This window comes from Halichoerus grypus, chromosome 12, assembly GCF_964656455.1.
Source record: "Halichoerus grypus chromosome 12, mHalGry1.hap1.1, whole genome shotgun sequence".
NCBI classification, from domain to species: domain Eukaryota; kingdom Metazoa; phylum Chordata; class Mammalia; order Carnivora; family Phocidae; genus Halichoerus; species Halichoerus grypus.
The window spans coordinates 12,713,204-12,734,543 of record NC_135723.1 but is presented as its reverse complement, the minus strand read 5'-3'; the positions used below and the strand labels follow the sequence as shown (position 1 = coordinate 12,734,543).

The following is a 21,340-nucleotide window of genomic DNA, read 5'->3' as shown; positions in this document are numbered from 1 at the left end:
TTCTCCACTGTGTAAACCGAGTAGCTTCCCATGATCTTTAGGCCAAGCCCAAAGATGTTTTGAGAATCTGTAGAGTTTGATTCCAGGCCTCTGTACGGGAACCCATTTTATATTGGGTGGAAAATAAATTTCAATTCCAGTTCATGTCCAATTACTTGGGAGTAGCTATCTGGAGGGTTTGCTGGAAAGAATACTAAGGATGATCCTATATGCTTCAAGATGGACTACCAGAGTTACATAACAACCTTTGCCATGGATACTGAATTGGGGTGATGATGATGGAATTGGTGGCTGGAGTAGTGGCAGTATGAATGGATCCTTGCCCAATGTGAGATCCTAGGAGATTTCTCCTCACATCCTATAGGATAGCAACTTCCTTGCCTCCAAACATCATAATGGGTTAAGAAACCCTTGGCTATGAGTATTAGGGAGATAAGGAAAGAGATCTTTCAGCCAACTAAATGGCCTCTGAAAAGGGACATTGTGCATGGGCTAAATTTTGACCATGGAAAGGAGAAGTCCTTAATTAGGGGGACTAAGTCCCACATTGTTCTGACTATAGGACCTATATTCTCCAGCTCCCCTTAAACATAATCTTCACCTTTAAATTTTCTGCTTTTTCTCCATCTCTGAGCTCCTCACCTAGTTAACTGCCTGGTTCCTGTCCCTCTACCTTTTGCTTTGTTTTCACAATTTCTCCTGGGGGAATTTGGAGGAAAGTCTCTGAGCCTCTTTCCCATCACTGGAACCCTGTAGCCTCTGTCTGTACATCTCAGTGGCCAACTGCCTACTGTAGGACTTCCCAGAATTATTCTGTCAGAATTTCTCACCCTGTCCCTTACCTGTACCCCCATACTTTATCTTACCAACTGTTGTCCTGAACCATGCTTATTCAAACTTTTCATACTCTGGGCTGAAATTCTGCTGTCACTGGACCTGTACACCACTGCCTCTTCAGGTCTAGTGGGCAGGTCTAATGTCAGGGCTTCGCCCTAATCCTGTTCCTACTGTGGATGCCTTATGTTTTGTCACTGAAAAATATTGAAATATGATGGAATTAAGCTATGTTTAGAAAACCTTACTGGCAAGCCACTCTACAATCCACATTAGAATATTCTTATTGTAACTATAGTCAATATCCTTTTCTAGCTTGATTTTTTTTGTTTGAAAGTGACATCTTGAATAAAGTTCTGGTCTATGAATGTTTTGAACTAGTCTGAGATCAATGTAGGCTTGTTGTCAGAAATAATATTTTCATGGATGGTACATAACTAGTATGGGACTGTGATTGCTGTAACATGTTTGAGATAAGACAAGGAGCACTCTAAAAATGCTTAACACGGGTGCCTGGGTGGCTCAGTCAGTTAAGCCTCCAACTCTTGATTTTGGCTCAGGTCATGATCTCAGGGTTGTGAGACTGAGCCCCACATTGGGCTCCATGCTGGGTGTGGAGCCTGCTTGAGATTCTCTTTCCCTCCCTCTCTGCCCCCACCCCTCCGCTCACTCTCTCTCTAAAAAAAAAAAAATGCTTAACATAGTCAAGTAACTTTTACCTTGAAGTGCTCCTGAAAAGTCAATATGGACTCATCCAAGATTTTTGTTGCTTGCCATTAAATGGTAGGTGCTTTTGGTAGGCTATTTCAAATAATCTGCTTCTTGTTCTTGATAATGAAATCAATTCAGGATCATCAAAATCAGATTCTGGCCCATACTTTCCAGGAAAAATAACACCATGTGCCATATTCCATTGTGTCCAAGATGCACGATGACTGCCTTTTTGAATAACAGCAGGCTTTCATGACAAAGGACTTCTTTTATAAGAAAAATAATACCCATTGACAGTTTGTGAAGAATATTGAAAGATTAAGACAGTTTCCATTTTCTTCCTTGCCATTGTCACCATATCCAGTATCAGAAACTGCGTGATTGAAGACCATAGATATGTTTGATTTGAAATGAGATTAAATTGATTTGAAGAACCTCAAGTATATTTTTGGACATTCAGATTTCCTGTGGAATTGGAAAATCCCAGCCTGGATCTGGGGTTGCAGGAAATCAGCACATCATGTGTCTCTCAAGGCTATTCTAAAATTCAAGGCCAGGGTTTGTATTTAAAAATAGGTCTTCAAAGTGGCTTGTTCATGATGATGAAAAATGTCCAGACAAAGCCAAACAGTAGGCGACTCCTGGCTTTACTTAACCACTTGTTGCACAGTTCCATCCCATGGAGGACACTGTTCTTGAGTTGTAAGCGGTTTGTGCCTCATTGCCATCTGGCTCAGCCAGCTTCGGCACCATAAGGTGAACTGAACTGTTTGTGGTAGGAAATAGTGCTCTATATTTGTCACCATGTACTAGCACAGACCCAAAGTCAGTAACTGCTTGACATTCCAGAAAACATTCTCATGGCAGTGAGTTAAACTTCAGGGAATGTCTTTTTCCAGTGGAGGATGAAGTCATTTAGCAACAGTTACCTTTTGTGGAAGAAAATCTTGTTAAAACTTAGGTAGCCCCGGGAGGCCCGGGAGTTTGTGCTCTTGTTTTTGAAGTAGACGCACTACCCATTGTGTGTACTGTATTTAGACCAGAGGAAATACTGATGCATCAATATGGTAGCTTAAGAGGGTGACACAGAAGGGTTCAGTTTTATTTTATTTTTTTCATTTTCCACTTGACCAGCTAATATATTGAGTTGCTGAAGAACTTCTAGAGGTCCATCTGAGGTTTTATCCATAGCCAGCTCACTAATTAAGAGATCATCCATCCAGGTTAGCATGTCTGGAAGCTGGGAAAGAAGAACATCTAAGAAGCAATAGAAACTTCCAAGAGCAATGGGAATTCTAGATTGACCCTCTTATTTCTCTGACTTCACGTCTGCTCAGTATTCTCTAATCCTGTAACTTATATCACCACCCCTCAGTCTCTCAGTGGGGTCCCTTTTTACACCTGAAACTGCTCTAACCAGAGGAGCTCAACTCTGACTCCCCATCCCTTCTTGTCTTTACATTTCCCATATTGCTTGTAAGTGGTGCAGTTGCCTTGGCATGGCTAATCCCTTGACCCATCAATATTTTTCCCAGTTTGAGAAACACCTCCTTCCCCAAGAGAGGAGGTACATCGTGACTAAATGTGAAGAGAACCATGCAGTTTCTGTGTGATCTCCCATACCAGTGACACTTGTCGCCTTTGAATCAGCGCAACCCTAGCAAGGAGCATTTCTTTTCTCGGGAATAATAAGTCTGGTGTCCTAAGAAGAATGGCTTGGGTTTGGCCTCGTTCTTTTAAAACTGTAGACACTTGCCCCTGCTGCCCTCTCCCCCATCATTTCATGCAGAAGCAGTGGTTTCTTTTCTCCTGAGGCCTGAACGCCTTATAAGAGAAACACCCCAGCCATGAGAGTTTGTAGCCCAATAGATGCTTTTGATGTGAGTTCTCCCTGTGATGGAAAGCCTGCTAGCAGTGTGTGTGCGTGGCATGTTGTCACTTGCTCAGTGTGGAGAGTGAGGCAACTAAGGGAATAAGAGGAGAGAGAGAGAAAGAGAGAGAGAGAGAGGAGTCGTTTGCAAAGTAGACGAGGGCTCAGGAGTCAGGATCTAAGGGCTTAGAATACAGTAGGAAGTTCATTTTAGGTAGAATGCAGTATATTAGTAATTATTTAATAATGATGATATTTATTGAGTCCCTACCTTTTGACAATGAGCCTATGGATCTTATACTGTGGCTCTCACATCCCACTGGATCTGCTTCACTTCAACAAGCACCGAATGAAGCATTTGACATTCTGACCATCCATGGTCTCCTGTTCTTCCACCTTGGATGTACAACCATTTCCATCATGACTGTTCTTTGACTTCATCAGGATTTCTTATCCACTGACACCTTTTCTTTGCCCTATCTATAACATCCTCCCATTTTCACCAACTTCTTCCATCTCCAGATAGTCTGGCCCATCACCCAGTAACATTCTGGCCAGTTTTCCGATTTTCCTGCATCTGTATCTTTTTGTTATTTTCATCTGACAAAACCCCAGTAAATGCAAATATCCATTTATTCTATGTCTGAGAGATGATGGAGAGTATCACTCAGTGGGGTGTATCTGGTGACTCTGCTGTCCCACTCTCTTCAGTGAGGTGTCAGAACTTATCCAGTCTTTTCAGGCTTCCAGTTTCATATGTCCCAACCCTACTCTCAGTTGATGACCTCACTCCTTATTTCATTAAAAAAAAAAAAAAAGAAAGAAAGAAAGAAAGAAAAAGAAAGAAAGAAAGAAAGAAAGTAGAAGCATCCAGTGGGAACTTGCTCAGCTTCCCACCACCACACCAACATGGAGCCTGCATGTTCTCAGTCTGTGTTCTCTGTGCTTTGCTGATTCTTCTCCTTCACAACCAGATTTCAATTTTAGTATATGTGCTGCCGAAGTGAGCACCACAGCCAGATTTCTCAAACACATGTTTGCATGTGCTCTCCCCATTCCCCTAACTGTTATTTAGTCCCTGATTCAAAGTTCATTCGGTCCACATTGTGACACCACAACAGCATTTGCTGAGGGAAGGAAAGACCACCTTGTGGGCATTCTTTGGTCCTCCTTTTACTCCTGTGGCTAACTCCTCTTCTGCTTGGACTTGAGATGGGGTGACCCTCAGACTCATCCCTTGGCTCCCCCCACTTTTTTTCCTATTCAACTGTTGAACTCTCTTCCTAAATGACTTCATCTGTGGGATGGCTTCAGTTATAGATTATAATGAACAACTCTTAAGTTTTATCTACAGTTTAGACTTGCATCTGGTCTCCAAGTTCTGTTCATTTGGAATTTCCACAGGAGTATCTCAAAAGCTCCTCAGAAACCTAAAGCTCAGCATGACATCTTGCTCTCCCCCAGTCTTCAGCTCTTGACCATCACATTCAAGTCATTACCAACTATAGCAGATTTTACCACCTAAATATATTTTTTAAAGTTTTTATTTAATTTCAGTTAATTAACATACAGTATTATACTAGTTTCAGGTGTACAATATAGTGATTCAACAACTCCATACATCACCTAGTGCTCATCACAACAAGTGACCTCCTTAATCCCCATCACCTATTTCACCCATCCCCCACCCACCTCCCCTCTGGTGACCATCAGTTTGTTCTCTATAATTAAGAGCCTGTTTCTTGGTTTGCCTTTCTCTCTCTCTCTTTTTTTCCCTTTGCTCATTTGTTTTGTTTTTTAAATTCCACATATGAATGAAATCATATGGTATTTGTATTTCTCTGACTGACTTATTTCACTTAGCATGATACTCTGTAGCCCCATCCATGTCATTGCAAATGACAAGATTTGATTCTTTTTTATGGCTGAATAACCAGTGTGTGTGTGTGTGTGTGTGTGTGTGTGTGTGTGTGTGTGTACCATATCTTCTTTATCCATTCATCAATCGATGGACCCTTGGGCTGCTTCCATAATTTGGCTATTGTAAATAATGCTGCTCTAAATATTTCTTGACTCTATTTCTTTCCATCTCTGTTGTCAGGGCCCTAATCTAATACACCATCACTTAAAAAAATTAAACTTAAAAATGTTTTTGAGACAACTGTAGATCCACATGTATTTTAAGATATAATAGAGATGGATCTTGTGTACCCATTACCCAGTGTACTCCATTGGTCACGTTGTATGAAACTATAGTGCAATATCAACAGTCAGGATATTGATATTGATATAGTCAAGATACAGAACATTATCATCACGACAAGGATGATTCCTGCTGTCCTTTTTTTAAAAAACATAAATTTTAGTTTTTAGAGCTGTTTTAGGTTCAGAAAAAAATTTAACAGGAGGTATAGAGATTTTCCATATACCTCTTTCCCTACACATGCACAGCCTCCTCCCATTATCAACATCCCTCACCAGAGTGTTACATTTGTTATAACTGATATACCTACATTGACATAGTATAATCCTCCGAAGTCTGCAGTTTACATTAGATTTCACAACACACAACTTGGTGTTGTGCATTCTGTGGGTTTGGACAAATGTATAATGACATGTAGGCATCATTATAGTATCATACAGAGTATTTTCACTGCCCTAAAGTTCCTCTGTGTTCTGCCTATTTATCTCTTCCTGTTCCCAGTCCCTGGCAACCACTGATCTTTTTACTGTATCCATAGTTTTGCCTTTTTCAGAATGTTATATAGTTGGGATCATACAATATGTAGTCTTTTGAGCTTGGCTACTTTAATTTAGTAATATGCATTTAAGTTTCCTCCAGGTCTTTCATGTCTTAATAACTCATTTCTTTTTAACGTGGAATAGTATTCCATTGTCTGGATGTTTATTTATATATTTACCTACTGAAGGACAATCAGTCAGTCACCTGGCCACATCCTTGGTGTTTTCTTCTGACCATGCTTTCTCATTTTTTACAATATGTATAGACCGGGAATTTTCCAGATTTTCAATTTCTGCTTCCCTTTTCCAGAACAATTCTGTCTTTAAGTAATCTCTTTTTTCACATTGTACTATAAGCAGTCAGAAGGAGCCAGGTTGCACATTCAACATTTTCCTTAGAAATATCTTCAGCTAAATACCTAATTTCATCACTTGCAAAGTTCTACCTTCCACAAAAAACTGGAGCATGAACATGATTCAGTCCAGTTTTTTGCCACTTTATAACAAGGATTGCCTTTCCTCCAGTTTCCAAACACATGTTCCTTATTTCCATCTGAGACCTCATCACAATGGCCTTTCCTGTCCATATTTCTAAGCATTTTGTTCAGCATTCCTTAGGTATTCTCTAAGAACATTGAGACTTTCTCTTACAGCTCTCCTCTTTTCTCTCTGAGCTCTCAACAGCTCAGAACAGGCTGTTCACAGCAGTGTAGGACTTTTTCTAGCATGTGCCTCGGATCTCTCCCAGCCTCTACCCATTACCTGGTTCTAAATTGCTTGCACATTTTTGGGTATTTGTTACAGCAGCACCCCACTTCTCAGTACCAGTTTCTTAATCCTCAGGCTGCTATTACAGAATATGATAGTCTGGGTGGCTTAAACAACAGACATTTATTTCTCACAGTGCTCGAGGCTGGGAAGTCCAAGATCAGAGCACAGGCAGATTTGGTGTCATGGTTCGCAGATGGCCATGCTCTTGCTCTTGTTAATCTTAAAAATAAAACTGGCAGTTATTTTTCCAGCAAAAATGGGTTTATTTGGGAATAACAGAGAACTGCAACCAGGACATGCAAGCTATGGCAAAACCATAGACAAGTCCAACCAAAAAGGGAGAGGAATGTTATTTTATGGAGATGAAGGAGGAAGTTGGGAGGGTTTGTTTTGAATGAAAGACCATTGGACAAAAGCAAGCGTTCAGGGTGATGATGGTTTCTCATTGGCTGAGTTGCAGGGGCAGTTGATTTCTTGTAGACGATTCAGTGGACAGGTGGCCTTAGAATAACACAGGTTTGAACTGCACGGGTCCACTTATACCTGGAAATTTTTCAATAAGTACAGTACAGTACTATGAATGTATTTTCTCTTCCTGATAACTTTCTTAACATTTTCTTTTCTCTAATTTCCTTTATTGTTAGAATATGGGTATATAATACATCTAAGATACAAAATATGACCATGCTTTCTTTCATTAACAAATTGACTCTTGATGTTATTGGTAAGGTTTATGGTCAACAGTAGGCTATCAGTAGTTAAGTTTTTGGGGAGTCAAAAGTTATACGTGGATTTTCAGCTGTGTTTTGGGGCAATGGTGTGGTTCAAGGGTCAACTGTACATCTTTTCCTGTAGGGCCTATAATCGATCATTCTTTCCTGTTGCTGATTCTTCTGTTGGGGTCTGTAATTGACAGTGCTTTTGTAATTCACACCGAGTGGTATGACTTTTCCTTCTAGTCTCCTGACTCTACTTTAGTGAGGTTTCCCTTTATTAATTTCCACACTCATAATACCATCATACTGGGGTTAGGATTTCAACATGTGAAACTTGGGGGTACATAAATATTTAGTCTTCAGCCAATAGTATTGTTTTAAGTTTTTACTTAAAATATATTTATTAAATAAACACTGTAGCAATAGTAACAGGGAACAAATAAGTATTTAAAGAACTCAATCTTACCTTCATCCTTATAAATCTATTTGGTGACCTTTAATTGTGTTTGGTGGCTCAGCTACTATTCAGTCTTCATTTTTCTTTTTTTTTTTTTAAGATTTTTTATTTATTTATTTGAGAGAGAGAGAATGAGAGAGAGCAAGCACATGAGAGGGGGGAGGGTCAGAGGGAGAAGCAGACTCCCTGCCGAGCAGGGAGCCCGATGCGGGACTCGATCCAGGGACTCCAGGATCATGACCTGAGCCGAAGGCAGTCGCTTAACCAACTGAGCCACCCAGGCGCCCCAGTCTTCATTTTTCTATGATCATTAACTAGTTCTCTGTGCTCAAAATTTTGCAAATTGTATATTGGTAAAGATATATTTCATGGTATAGTTAAGGCTTAAGGAAGAAGTGCTTCTTAATTAATTAAAAGGAAATGAGGATCTCCCAAACTATAAACTTGCTGAATATCATGTCACTAATCTAAAATTTTGAAAATCTTTTTTCACATTATACTTGGTAACACACATTGTTACTTCACATTACTTATCCGCTCTCCAACTCAGTTTTTCCCTGCAAAAGCAAAACAAAATAAAACTAAACACTGAAGCAAACAGATAACGTACCTTCATAGTTGCCAACTATGTTGTTGAGACATCTCTGCTCAAAATCCTTTGCCCCTCACTCACAGCACCATTGCAAATTCCCTTTCTATAGTTTGAGAAACACTGATGCATTATTTATAACACTAACTTTGCTTTTGCCCTGTGAACAGGGAAAACAAACATTTAAAATAGTGCATGTGTTATCTTTTTAGTAGCATTCATTACCAAACAAGCAAAAATGTAAATAGAATAAACCCCATTATAGTATTTTGCTTGAGATCCATTTTAGCCACAATCCTATTATATGGAAGCAGTTATCTGAGAGATTCATTACATTTTACAACCACTTATTCATTGCCTAACATTTTTCAGATATCATGTTAGGCCTGGTAGGGAGAATAAAAAGAAAACCTACAAACTACCAGCTTCGGTCTCCCAGCATCACACAGCAGTGTTGGGAATGATGGAAGTGCTCTCTCTGTGCTGACACAGCGGCCACTAGTCGCATGTGGCTGCTGAATGCTTGACTTGTAGCCAGTGTGTCTTTGGAGCTGAACTGTTACTTTAATTTTTCCTAATAGCATCCCTCTTGAGATATAATCCACATATCATACAATTCACCCATTTAAAGTGTACAATTTGGTGATTTTTAGTGTATTCACAGAGTTGTCCAGCCATTACCACAATTTTGGAACATTTTCATCACCCCCACAAGAAACTGCGTACTCATTAGTAGTTACCCCCCAAGTTCTCCCAATGTTCTCAGCCATGGGTGGCCGCCAAACTTTCTGTCTCTATGGATTTGCCTATTTTGGACTTTTCATACAAATGCAATCACAGTATGTGGTCTTTTGGGATTGGCTAATTTAATTTTACTTTAATTAAACGCAATAGCCACATGTGCCTAGTGACTACCATTAGAAGCAAGTGTAGTGAAAGACCACGTACAGATCCTTAAGGAATGCTGAAGGCTAAGGAGAAGAAAATCATGAAAAGGGGGCATGCGGAATATAGATCAGAGAGATTGGAGATGAACCCAGATGGAGCTTAGAGATAAGACAGATTCCTGGAGGAGGGGATGGTTAACAGTACCAAATAATACAGAGGAATCAAGAAAGAATAGTGTCAGTGTAGTGATGGGATAAGAATCCTGATGACAAAGGGCATTAGAATGTGGTGTGGGTGAAGAAATATAGGCAGGTGGAACTTTTATATCATGTACAGATGGAGGGAAGGAAGGAAATTTCAAGATAGTTTTGAGAAGCGTGTCAGGATTGATGGGAATTTTGTTTTGTTGCTGTTAATATTTTTAGTGTAGGCCTGAGCCTAATTGGAGGCATTAAAAAAGGACCCAGTGGGAATGAAGAGATTACAGATGATTGAGCAGGGTTCTGAAGGATGTGAGTGAAGATGGGACTGGGGTTAGCCTAGGAGCAAGCCCTGGCAAGGAAGATAGAAGTCATCTTTCTCAGAGGCAGCAGTAAGTGAAGAAAAAGTAGGTGAAAATACAGAACAATTTTTACGTAGAAATGAAGGAAACTAAAGGATCTCATTTATTTAAGGAAAATGGAATGAGGACTTCTGAGGGTAGGTTCTGTTCCTCCAGCCAGCACTGTGATCAGATGTGGAGAAGGGAGTTCTCCAGAGGGTCTAGGGCTTTGGGAGGTGGGAGGATCAATTACTTACATTCTTTTTGCTGCTCAAAGGAATATGTCTCCTAGAAGCAACAAACATTTTTCAGGTACATAAAACCACATGAGATGCAGAGATCCAGATGTGCCAATTTTCACTTACTGAAAGGTGATGATTGTCTAAGAGTTTACATTTGAGATCTTCAAAGACAAAATGTATCAGCTTACGCATCCTCCCTTCCACCCTCCCATTTCCCCTTTCCTTCCTTCCTTCCTTCCTTCCTTCCTTCCTTCCTTCCTTTCTTCCTTTCTTCCTTCCTTCCTTCCTTCCTTCCTTTCCTCCCTCCCTTCTTCTATTTATTCTTCTTACCCTTTGTAGAAAGGAGTGTACCCTCTTGCTCTTTGCCCTCCAAGGAAAAATGGAAACAAACAAAACACAAAACTTTGGGAAGGCCAAACAATCCATACTGTAATGAATACAGAATTTCATGTTATGCATTACAACAAAACTATTTTAGTTTAGTTTAGAATTTTTTTTGTTTTTCTAAGTCTCCCCTGCTCCATGTTACAACAGTTAGTTGGAGAGCCAGGAAGTGCTTTGAAAATGCCACATAAAAATAACTATGCAAATATAAGAGCAAAATATACTAATGAATTGATACGGATTTAATTAATAATGTTGCTTTAGAGCAGGCTTTCTGTATAGAAGTTTTAGAAATTAATAACTAATTTTTGTGGTATTTTCAATATATTAAATTATATATTTCTGTATTTCTATATTTATTTATTTATTCATTTATTTTAGGCTTTTAAAACCAAGGATGGATATCTTGTGGTTGGAGCAGGAAATAACCAACAGTTTGCTACTGTGTGCAAGGTAATCTGTAATCACTGGGGTGGGCGGATGATCTATGCAATAACTTGTTTTGTAGAAAGCCAGGGAAGTTCAGTTTCGCCTAGAACAATGTTATTAAGTCTATAGCCAACTCAAGATCCCCTGCCTTCGCCCCTAACCGGGTGCCATTTTTACACTCGCAAATGCTAAGGACATGAATTAGCATTCTGACTGTATTTTTTTTTTTTTTTTGAGGTATCTGGCTGTATTTTGAAATGAACCATAGTACATAGTAGCCTAAATTATCCACCAACAGGACCTGACTATCAGTCCAGTGAAAAAAGGGAAAGAAAAAGAATTCATCTTAAAGCGATTTTTAATGCCAGGATATTTTTCTTCTCGCTTTCCTTTTTTTTTCTTTTCTTTGTTAACAACATGAGATCTAATTAGGCCCAATACAATGTAATACCAAATTTATTGTATTAGCGACTAGAAAACTAAACATTTTTTTTTCAAATCAGCCTTTGTTTAATGAGTACCTTTCTGCAGAGTTCATGTTTTAATTTAAGGTTTAGCAATTAAGGTTATATTAAAAATGTTGCTCCTCAACAAGCTTTTTAAAAAAGGCCTTGGAATCATTAAGGATAATTTTATGTTGAAGATTTTAAGTTTTTGGCATCCCTTGGATATTTTTTTTATTTGATGTTTTTACTACTTACCTAGATTTTTGTTTCTTTTTGTTTTTATTTAAGTCTTTAGGTTCCTGTTCACTTTTTCTAGTTCTAATCCCAGAAATATAATCTAGCTTTAAAAATCTGTATTTAAGGTTTTGTTTTACTTTCTCTTGCAGGTAGGGAGAGGTCTCATCTGCTGGGGATGTTTTTCTGATGGGGAGTGTATTTTCTTGCACTAATCATAGATAAGCACTCACTGTGAGCTTTCAGTTTCATTAAAGGTGCCTGTGAATTCCTTAGGGCAGGCTTCTTTATTGCCGTTAACTTCTTATGTCCAAAAATTATTTATTACTGTGGCTCCTTTGTATGAGAGGTTAATGAGCACAGCGAAAAACCACAGCAAAGGGGTGGGAAGTACTACGGAGAAGGTGACAAATGGAGACAGTTCCTATTGCAGGAAAGGCTGGGACAGCTGAGGTGGGAAAGAGGGGGAGCTTTCATAACGGTGACTCTGAGTAAGCGGAGAGAAAATGGATTCAAACATTTGATCTCAGATCAAAGAATCTTTATTATGAACGGTCAATGTTAAAAATATGAAACATACGGAAGCCGTTGCCTGTGAAGTCATTTGCGTACTCTAGCTGCAGAGATGTAAAAGCCAGTTCATTGCTATAAATGAGTACAGATTTTCTTCCTGGGCCATATGTTTTGGAGTTTTCTCTCTCCAGAAAGCGGGGTGGAGGGGGGGAATTACTGGTTGACATATTCTTCACTGTTGAAAATAACTGTACTGAATTCTTCTTATTTTTGATTCATTACTGCTGATCAGTTTGAAACTTTTGAACTTCCTCATAAATATCCATAAGAACATTTTTTGAAAAAGATTTTTATTTCAAAGCAGAATATTTGCCATAAGTTTGAGTACTAAAATATGACTTATTGTGATGGTGTGTTATGATACATTTGTTTAAAAGGAGACCATCAGAGGGCCTTTGAGAATGGCATCCTTGACCTTGCTTTTCCATATGTGAGTTACGAATGATAATCCCTGCTATGAGCCCTTAAGACCACGTCTATCAAATTCTTTGAGATACTCACAAGAAAAATTTTATGCGTAGAGGACTTTAATGTTATTTGGCTCATTTATTAGGCATCTTGAGCAAACCTTGCAATCTGATTGACTTTATATATCCTTAAATGTAAACTTGCTCTAAAAACCTTTTAACCTAAGAAAAATGACCTGTTTCCTTATTCCATATATAGTGGGTTTCTTCTAAGTATTTTTTGTTCAGATTTGTCTATTACTGAGGGGCTTGTCATTCAAACTGGCCTTGTAGAAGATGAGGTCCCCAGTTTTTTACAGTAAGCCCATCAATTGTTCTTTTGCCAAGTAAGGCCCATAATGAAAGATAGGGCAGCTCTCTCTCCTAGGGAGAAATACAGCAGTATTGTCTGTGATGAATGAGTAGAATTTACTTAGGCTTAGTCTCTTTCCAAAGTGGAATTTGATATACTGGCTGACTAATACTTCTTGGGGACAGGTCCTGTTAAGGAGTTCTTATTGTCAGGAATTAGAGGGAGAGTAAGAGCAATGGGTTTCAAGGCTTGGGGTTCAGAAAATTTTTCTGCATATAAAGTGAACCTTGGCTTAGAACAAATCCTATTTTATGTCTCTTAACATGATACAGAAGAGTAGGGAACATGAGCATATGTAAGCTATTTTAAGCTGATTGATGCCAACACTAATGGGTATTCCTATTTGAAGTACATTGACATCCTTTTAAAAGTCAGTTAGACTGAAAGTTTCTTTTATTAGAGGCAATATGCATTGGTTCTCAACTTTAGCATGCAGAGGAAATCTCCTTGAGCTTCATTCCCAAAGATTTTGACTTAATATGTCTGAGGTGAGGAACAGGAAACTTCGATTTTAATAAGCATTGTCGTTGATTTTGGAGCAGGTGGTCTGAGGACATTACAGCATAATTCTAAGGCATACCGTGAGTCTTGACACTAGTCAGGTGACCTCTGGCAAGACACTTACTCTTTGCTAAGCATCTGTGTTCTCACAGTAAAATGAAGATTATAATACATAACTCTCCTAATATATAACTTTTGGAGTTTTGTAAGAGTTAGATTAAGTAAGTAAAATACTCAGTCCAGTCCTGGCTCACAGTATGCACTTCATAAATGGTCTCTATAAAACTTAGGTTTGGAGATTCTGGTTCTGGGTAAGATAGAGTAAGCATACTTCTCCCTATCTCTTCCACTGAACACAGTGATAAAACCTGGATACAATGCATGGAGCATCTCTAAGAGGATGCTGAAAAGTAAGTAGTAGGAGAACTGGGGAAGAACACCTAGAATATACAGTCCCTCTGAAAAAAAAATAAAGTACCTCTAGGGCACCTGGGTGGCTCAGCCGGTTAAGCTTCTGCCTTCAGCTCAGGTCATGATCCCAGGGTCCTGGGATCCAGGCCTGCATCGGGCTCCCTGCTCAGCAGGGAGTCTGCTTGTCCCTCTTACTCTCCCTCTGTGCTCTCCGCCCCCCCCAAATAAATAAATAAAATCTTTAAAAAAAAAAAAGTACCTCTAAATCAGCAGTAAGTTTACCAGTTTTTTCTACAATGATTTCCTGACATGGATACAGTGGAGCCGAAAACATGGAAGTGGGCACTAGGAAACAGAGCTGAGCCCTAGGAGATGCCCTTCATTCCTGGAGTGAGGAGCACGAAAGTGAGATCTAATAGCAGAGAGAGTGTGGAAATCCTGCATCTTTGCTTCCTGTCTGTTTTCTCATGCCATACTCCACAAACAACCCTGTGGTGGGAGCAGCAGATGAACAGGAACTAAAACTCCGAGGAAGGAGAACTTTTCCTCTTTATCTCCGAGCTGTGATCCCCAGAAAAGATGGGTGAATCCTTGTGGCTTTTTCCTCTGGACCTCCTCCCTGGAAGTATGCTGGGAAGTAGGCTAACTATAGGGGAGCCCCAGGAAACCAGAGAGAGCCTGCAGAAAGGGATGAGCTTTGGAAAGTGAGCCTTGAAGGTGTTTGTGAACTCCTCTTCTCAGCCCTGAGCTGCACGTACCGCTGATCTGATCCTAACCAGCACACCAAAGAAGTTGCAAACTGAGTTAACTCACAGATGACTGCTCAGGAGGCAGCCTGACCATTAAGTGGGGCACATGCGGGATGGATTTGAACAGCACCACAAGGGCTTTGAGAACTGAACTAACACTTAGAACCAAAGCACAAGGAAGGTAGGTAGGGGCTTGCAGCCTGGACCTAACCAGATCAATTGCTTGCTAAAAACAATAACAGTAAAATGTTGCTGTAGGATTTAAACAAGACCCAGAGGCTCATAATATAATATTTAAAACATCCAGGGTACAATCCAAAATTACTCAGCATATGAAGAACTAGAGCTTGCATGAGAAAAGACAGTCAATAAATGCCAAATGCCAAGAGGACACAGATGTTGGAATTAATTTACAAAGACTTTAAAACAGCTATTATAAAAATGCTCCACCAGGCATCACAGATACTGTTGAAATAAATGGGAAAGGAGAAATGTCCAGCAAAGAAAGAGAAGATCTGAAGAAGAACCAATCAGAAACTGTAGAACCGAAAAATATGACCACCAGATAAAAAAAGAAACCCCTCACTGGATGAATCCAGTAACACAACGGAGATGACAGAGGAGACAGTCAAGGAACTTGAGGATAGATAAATAGAAATTATTCAATCTGAACAACAGAGAGAGGAAAAAAAGATGATCCCCTCCCAAAAAATGAAAGAACAGATCTTCAGGAGCCTGGGGGACAGTAACAAAAAGTAACACTGTTGTCATTGTAATCCCAGGAGGAGAGGATGAAGAGTACATGCTGAAGAAATACTTGAAGACATAGTTGCTGAAAACTTCCCAAACTTGGTGAAAGATAAAAACCTACAGATTTCATAATTTCAGCAAACCCCAAATAAGATAGACCCAAGTAAATCCATGCCTAAACACACCCAAGTCTTCCCACTGAAAACAAAGGACCAAGGGAAAAGTTTTGAAAGCACTTGGAGGAAAATTTTATTACCTGTGGGGGAACACAGACTCAGCTGACTACAGATTTTTTTTTTTGTCAGAAACTGGGAGCCCGGAGCCAACTGGCACCAAACGGTCAACCCAGAACTCTTATGTACAGTAGAAATATTCATAGGAAATGAAGGTTCATTAAAGACATTCTCTGTCCCCCTCTCCCTTCCTCCTCTTTCCCGTCCGTCTTCTTTGAACAAACGCACACTTCATTATTTCTTTGGGGGGAAATAGCACCTCGTTGGAATACTTCACATGTATTTGGTGCTCAATATGTCAGGTACTTTCACTAACATCGCTTCATTCCACCCCAGGCGACACTTTTTCAAGCACGTGAGGGATGGTTATGATCACAGCACTGGAAGCAGTCTCCCTAGAAACATTGTGAACAACAGCATGGCTGAGGACAGAACCAGAATTACTTTGACCCACTGTTTCATACCACCTTGCACAGAGAAAAGAGGTCCGATGAGTCAAATTCAGAGAACATCTGAGGGCGTCCCGGTTACCACTGAGTACAATCACTGAGCAGCTTTTTATGCAGCTTATACTATTTCTGGGTGAGGCCAGATTTACGGGTTTAACCTGTGATTTGGTGAAGGCACTTGCTTCTTCTGGAAATGACTTATTCACTCCTAGGGAGGGGAGGGCAGGTTTCCATTCCTGGACAAGCCTGGGGGCCGCTTCTGGGATCAAGTGAGGTGACGGAGGTTTTTAGAAAGGGCGCTCTATGTGGTGATGCTTTTTAAAATCTGGGGGAGTAATGCTGTCTTTATTATTCCTCAAGGAAACGAGTAAGTGAAGCCCGCGAAAGAGAAATGACACAGTGGAGATGCTCTCTTTACTCCAGGGGACCTCCTTCACTTTTCTGTCCTTTGTGAGATGATTAATGGATTGATTTTATTTAAACTGTGGGAAACAAATGAAACCATTAAATGTTTATATTTCAAGCAAATACATTACTCGGGGTAGTGAAGCTTTCTGTAGGCCACATGGCCTGCCCTCAGCCCATAAATGCTCCTTCTGACTTTCCAACATAACTGCCAAACACTGCCTCCACACATTCTTTATAAAACTTTTCCATTCCAAATCCACTTGGTACTTTCATTATGGTCTTGTTAAAATTGCAAGATGTCCAAAGGGACTTGCAAGATAGATTTTCCCTTTATTGAGGAGGAGCAAAAGAGGAAGTATATAAAAGCATTTCTATTTGTTATTCCTTCAGGGAGACATATTAAAGAAAAAGAGTGACACTTCTATAAGGAAGAATATCTTTTAATTTGACATTGTTTTAATGGTGAGCATTTGGGGCAAATGTATATGCTTTTCCTTTATTTTAGCACCTTGTACAACATCCTGGATAGGGCTTCTGGGACAGATAATATTATTTTATTTACATGTGGAACAAATAAGTGGATGTACCTATAAGATATATGTTGGTTATGGCCTTCGTGTAAGTGCAGACTTTTACTTATGATATTGGTTCTCAGAAATAGGTCAGTTTTATCCAGTTTTGTATCTCTCTACCTACTCTCTCTAGACAAGACTTATTATGGGGATCTGATAACTTTTGTTCATGCTCCCATCTGTAGGCACATACTTAAATGTAGCAAAAACTTCTCATAAATGACAAACTCAGTCATAGCATTACCCATCCTGATTGCATGATCCTTCCGTCTCTATTCCTTTGTTGCTGGAATAGGTCTGGAAGTGTAAAGGTCAGCAAGAAATGATCCTGGGGAGCATATTGGTAGGCCTGGAATGCTCGCACTCACAGGCAGGTACATGAAAAATTGTGAATTATACATTAAAATTATTTTTCCCTTTTAGATCTTGAATTTGCCTGAACTGATTGATGACTCCAAGTATAAAACTAACCACCTTCGTGTACAGAATAGAAAAGAGCTTATCAAAATACTCTCTGCACGGTAAGCTTGGATCTACTGTTGGTACGTTTAAGAATGACTATATCCTTAGCATTTGCCTGATTTGTGTGTGTGTGTGTGTGTGTGTGTGTGTGTTTTGCTTTTTTTAGATTAACTTGTAATTCTCTTCCATTTCACAGAATGGGTTAGTGGAAAGATATCTCAAAGCTATGTTTTTTTCTTTATTTGAAAGTTATTTTATGTGCCTTAATAAATACTGACTCATGACAATGATATCAATAAGAAAAGTTACAATGGCTTGAAATAGATCGCTTTTCTGTAGCATGTGTTTGGGTTTAGTCTATTATAAATACCAGTAACAACAATAATTTAACAACTTTTTTTACCTTTGCTGTTTAAATGCTCTACATACCTGATCCCATTTAATGCTTACAGTCATCCTGTGAGGTAAATTCTATTCCCATTTTACAGATGAGGAAACTGAGACAAAGAAAGTTTAAGTCGAATGTTCTGTGAGGTTTGTCATAATGATGTTTTAAAAATGCCAGATTGAGTTATGGGTCATAGGGATTAATGTTAATCAATGAGAGTATTTGATTTCCAGATTATTCTGTTCATGTCAGGTTATGCTTTTGTTAAAACCTGCATCAAACCTTTCAAGTTTCCCTCAGAAAAGGGTACTAATTCTTAATCTTTCCTACCAGTTTCACTTTTGTTTATGTCTAAACTTCTCTATATAGAGTAGGCGTCGTGGTTTTTGCTGATCTAAATGCCCGCATGAGCTGTTCTTCAGCGTGGAACATTTTTTTTTCCCTCATCATGCCCATAAATGAAGGACTTTTGTTCCAATATCATGTCTTGTCTTTTGAAAGGGCCCTTGTCTTTCTCTGTAGTGTGTATCAAAGTTCTTAGACAATAAAATTCTGCTACTGTAATTTCTCTTTCTGTCCCCCTGGGATTTGGGCATCTCTGGGTGGATCAACAACGTTCATTACCTCTTTGCCCTTCCCTGGACTGCAAGCCCTTCTCTGAATTCCTTGTGCCCCCGGCTCTTTGATCAATGGGAGCTCTGTGTGGGGCTGATCTGCGGAGAACACGGGAACAAGGATGGGGCTCCCCTGTCCTGGTCGTTGGTGAAGTATCAGTCTGATTCTACCACAGAGCCTCAGAGCCCTCAATCATTAACCTTTCCCCACATGAGAATTGGCCATTTATTTCTGCTTTTTGCCTCTTTGCCTCTCCAGCAGTTTTTAATCCATTTAATTCATTGATAGGACTTTTTCCTTTCACACCACGGTTACCCAGTTTCAATAATAGGTATTTGTGAGAGCCTTATCAAAAGCTCTTTGATAGTCTAAATAAATCACATCCATGCTGTGAGAAGAGTGGACCCAAGAAAAATACAAAACCTCGGCAGATACAAGTGTCATCTTGTTCTTTAGATGCCAGCACTTTTATAACTACAAGAACCACAAAGTTAAGTTACTGGTGTCCGAGGCCCTGAAACATTTATTCCTGGCTATATTCTGTCCTAGAATTCTGCTGTGGAGAGACTTTTAGCAGCATCTGTAACACATTAATTTCTATTTTCTCTCTTTGGGGTGAATTAAATAATTTGCCGCCTTTTTCTTTCTCCTCTTCTACATGCAGAAGTGGAAATTTCATCATTTTGGAACCCTTCAGGTTCTTATGTCTTTATTCAGACATAACAAGGAATAAGGAATTGAATCCCATGGAAGAGACGAGGGGTAGCCTGAAGAGAGGAAATTTGACAGGGGAGGTCACACTGTCCTAGGTCCTGCCGTTCAAACACAGACCACAGGAAGCCCGCGCTGCCCAGAGTTTGGCTTTCCTGCTCTCTGGTGTTAGCTTGTTGACGGTTTTTGGTGCTCTCCTGTGACCCACAGTTCTTCACTCTCTGCCAGCTCAAGTCTCTTCTGCCTGGTGGATCAAACATTGATGAGCAGGGGAGATTAGGATGCGATTTGTTCCCATTTACAACACTGTCATTTATTTTCCTGAGCAAACGTCACTGGATTCATTAGTACCATTCAGTGCTCAACATTCAGAAGTCTCTATGAAAGTGCAAACATGTATCATTTTCACAAGACGATTCTATGTTTCCTATGAAATATTCAAAAAGTTTAGTGGCTCTCGATTATAGGATTAAATCTGGTCTTTTTAGATCTGACGTCATGGTCTTCCACAGCCTGATACGATCTTTTCTTTCCACCTTTTTCTCAGCCTAAAGCCCCTGCTAGGGCAGCACTCCCAGTCTGTGTCTTTTGTTCTCTGTCTGGAATGCTTCCCAGACTTACCATCATTTTGAAACACAGTCGTGCTTCAGGGTCTGTCCTACAGCTTCATGAAACCATCCTCAGATGTCTCTATTTGGGGTCCCGGTCAGATGACAACACTTTCAGAAAAGAAGACATCTTTCCACTCCTCAGCTCCAGCCTCCCAGTTATCAGACCGAAACAGGATCTGCTTTACCTGTTGGGGATGGTCCTGTTCCACGTGTGCGGAACACACTGTTCCTTTCACTGGACAGCTGTCTCAGGACCTGTGAATCACAGACACACTAATGCCCAACCACAGAAAGGAGGCAGGGAGAAAGAAAGGTGAGGAACCAGCATTTATTAGATGCCTTGACTTACCAGAGAAGCATTATTAGTCCCACTTTACAGATGAATATTGTGAAGTGTAGGCAGGTTAGTCTCAAGGTTCGACACACAGTGAATAGTTAGAATTCAAAAGACTGTGTTTCTTTTCCATATGTCCTATTGCCTCCCTAAAGTGGTACATGAAATGTTACTCTTTGTTTATTTACTCAATAAATATTTATTGAGCACTGGGGATAGAGAATTAGATGAGACAACTTAAGTTGGTGACAAATAATGCAGGGAAGGAAAATGAGGAGTGCCAAAAGTTGGTTGTGAGGCTCGCTGTTCCATTGAAGCTGGTCAGGAAGGGCCTCTCTGATAATGTGACATTTGAGCAGAGTCCTGGAGGAGGTGAGGGAAAGGGCCTGCAGATAACTGGGAGAAGCTTTTTAGGCAGCAGGTGCATGGGTGGGAGTTTAAGGAGTAGCAAAGAGGACAGTGAGCCTGGAGCTCAGTGATCCAAAGGAAGAGTGGGGGGAGGTGGGTCCAGAGAGAGAGGGAGAGAGAGGTGGGTCCAGTGAGGGAATGTGGAGGCAGGTGGGTCCAGGGAGGGAGTGGGCAGAGGAGGGTTTAAAGGAGGGGGTGGGTAGTGGTGGAGGAAGCGGGTCTAGGGAGAGAGTGGGGGAGGTGGCCAGAAAATCATGTTGTAAAAGTTATGATAGACTTTAAAATAGTTTCTTAAACTTGTGAAATAAAGGAATTATTTTCATCATAAAGTGAGTTTCTCAGCAACCACTATATTCTATCTAGCCTGAAGACATATTTTTTTTTAAAGATTTTATTTATTTATTTGAGAGAGAGAGAGAGAACAGAGGGAGAGTGAGAGGGAGAAGCAGGCTTCCCGCTGAGCAGAGAGCCCAATGTGGGGCTCGATCCCAG

The 21,340-nt window shown here is 40.0% G+C and overlaps 1 protein-coding gene across 14 annotated transcripts in view; it reads left to right on the top strand.

Moving 5' to 3' along the window:
• Nucleotides 1-21,340, top strand: part of SUGCT (succinyl-CoA:glutarate-CoA transferase) — a 773,157-nt gene that overhangs the window by 305,484 nt on the left and 446,333 nt on the right. For all 14 annotated transcript variants that reach the window (XR_013443062.1, XM_078059977.1, XM_078059983.1 and 11 more), the window contains 2 exons: nucleotides 11,127-11,198; nucleotides 17,743-17,840. Coding sequence is in view for 13 of the 14 variants with exons in the window: in XM_078059977.1 (XP_077916103.1) it covers nucleotides 11,127-11,198; nucleotides 17,743-17,840 (170 nt within the window). In the remaining variant the exon portion in view is untranslated. The remainder of the gene's footprint in view (nucleotides 1-11,126; nucleotides 11,199-17,742; nucleotides 17,841-21,340) is intronic.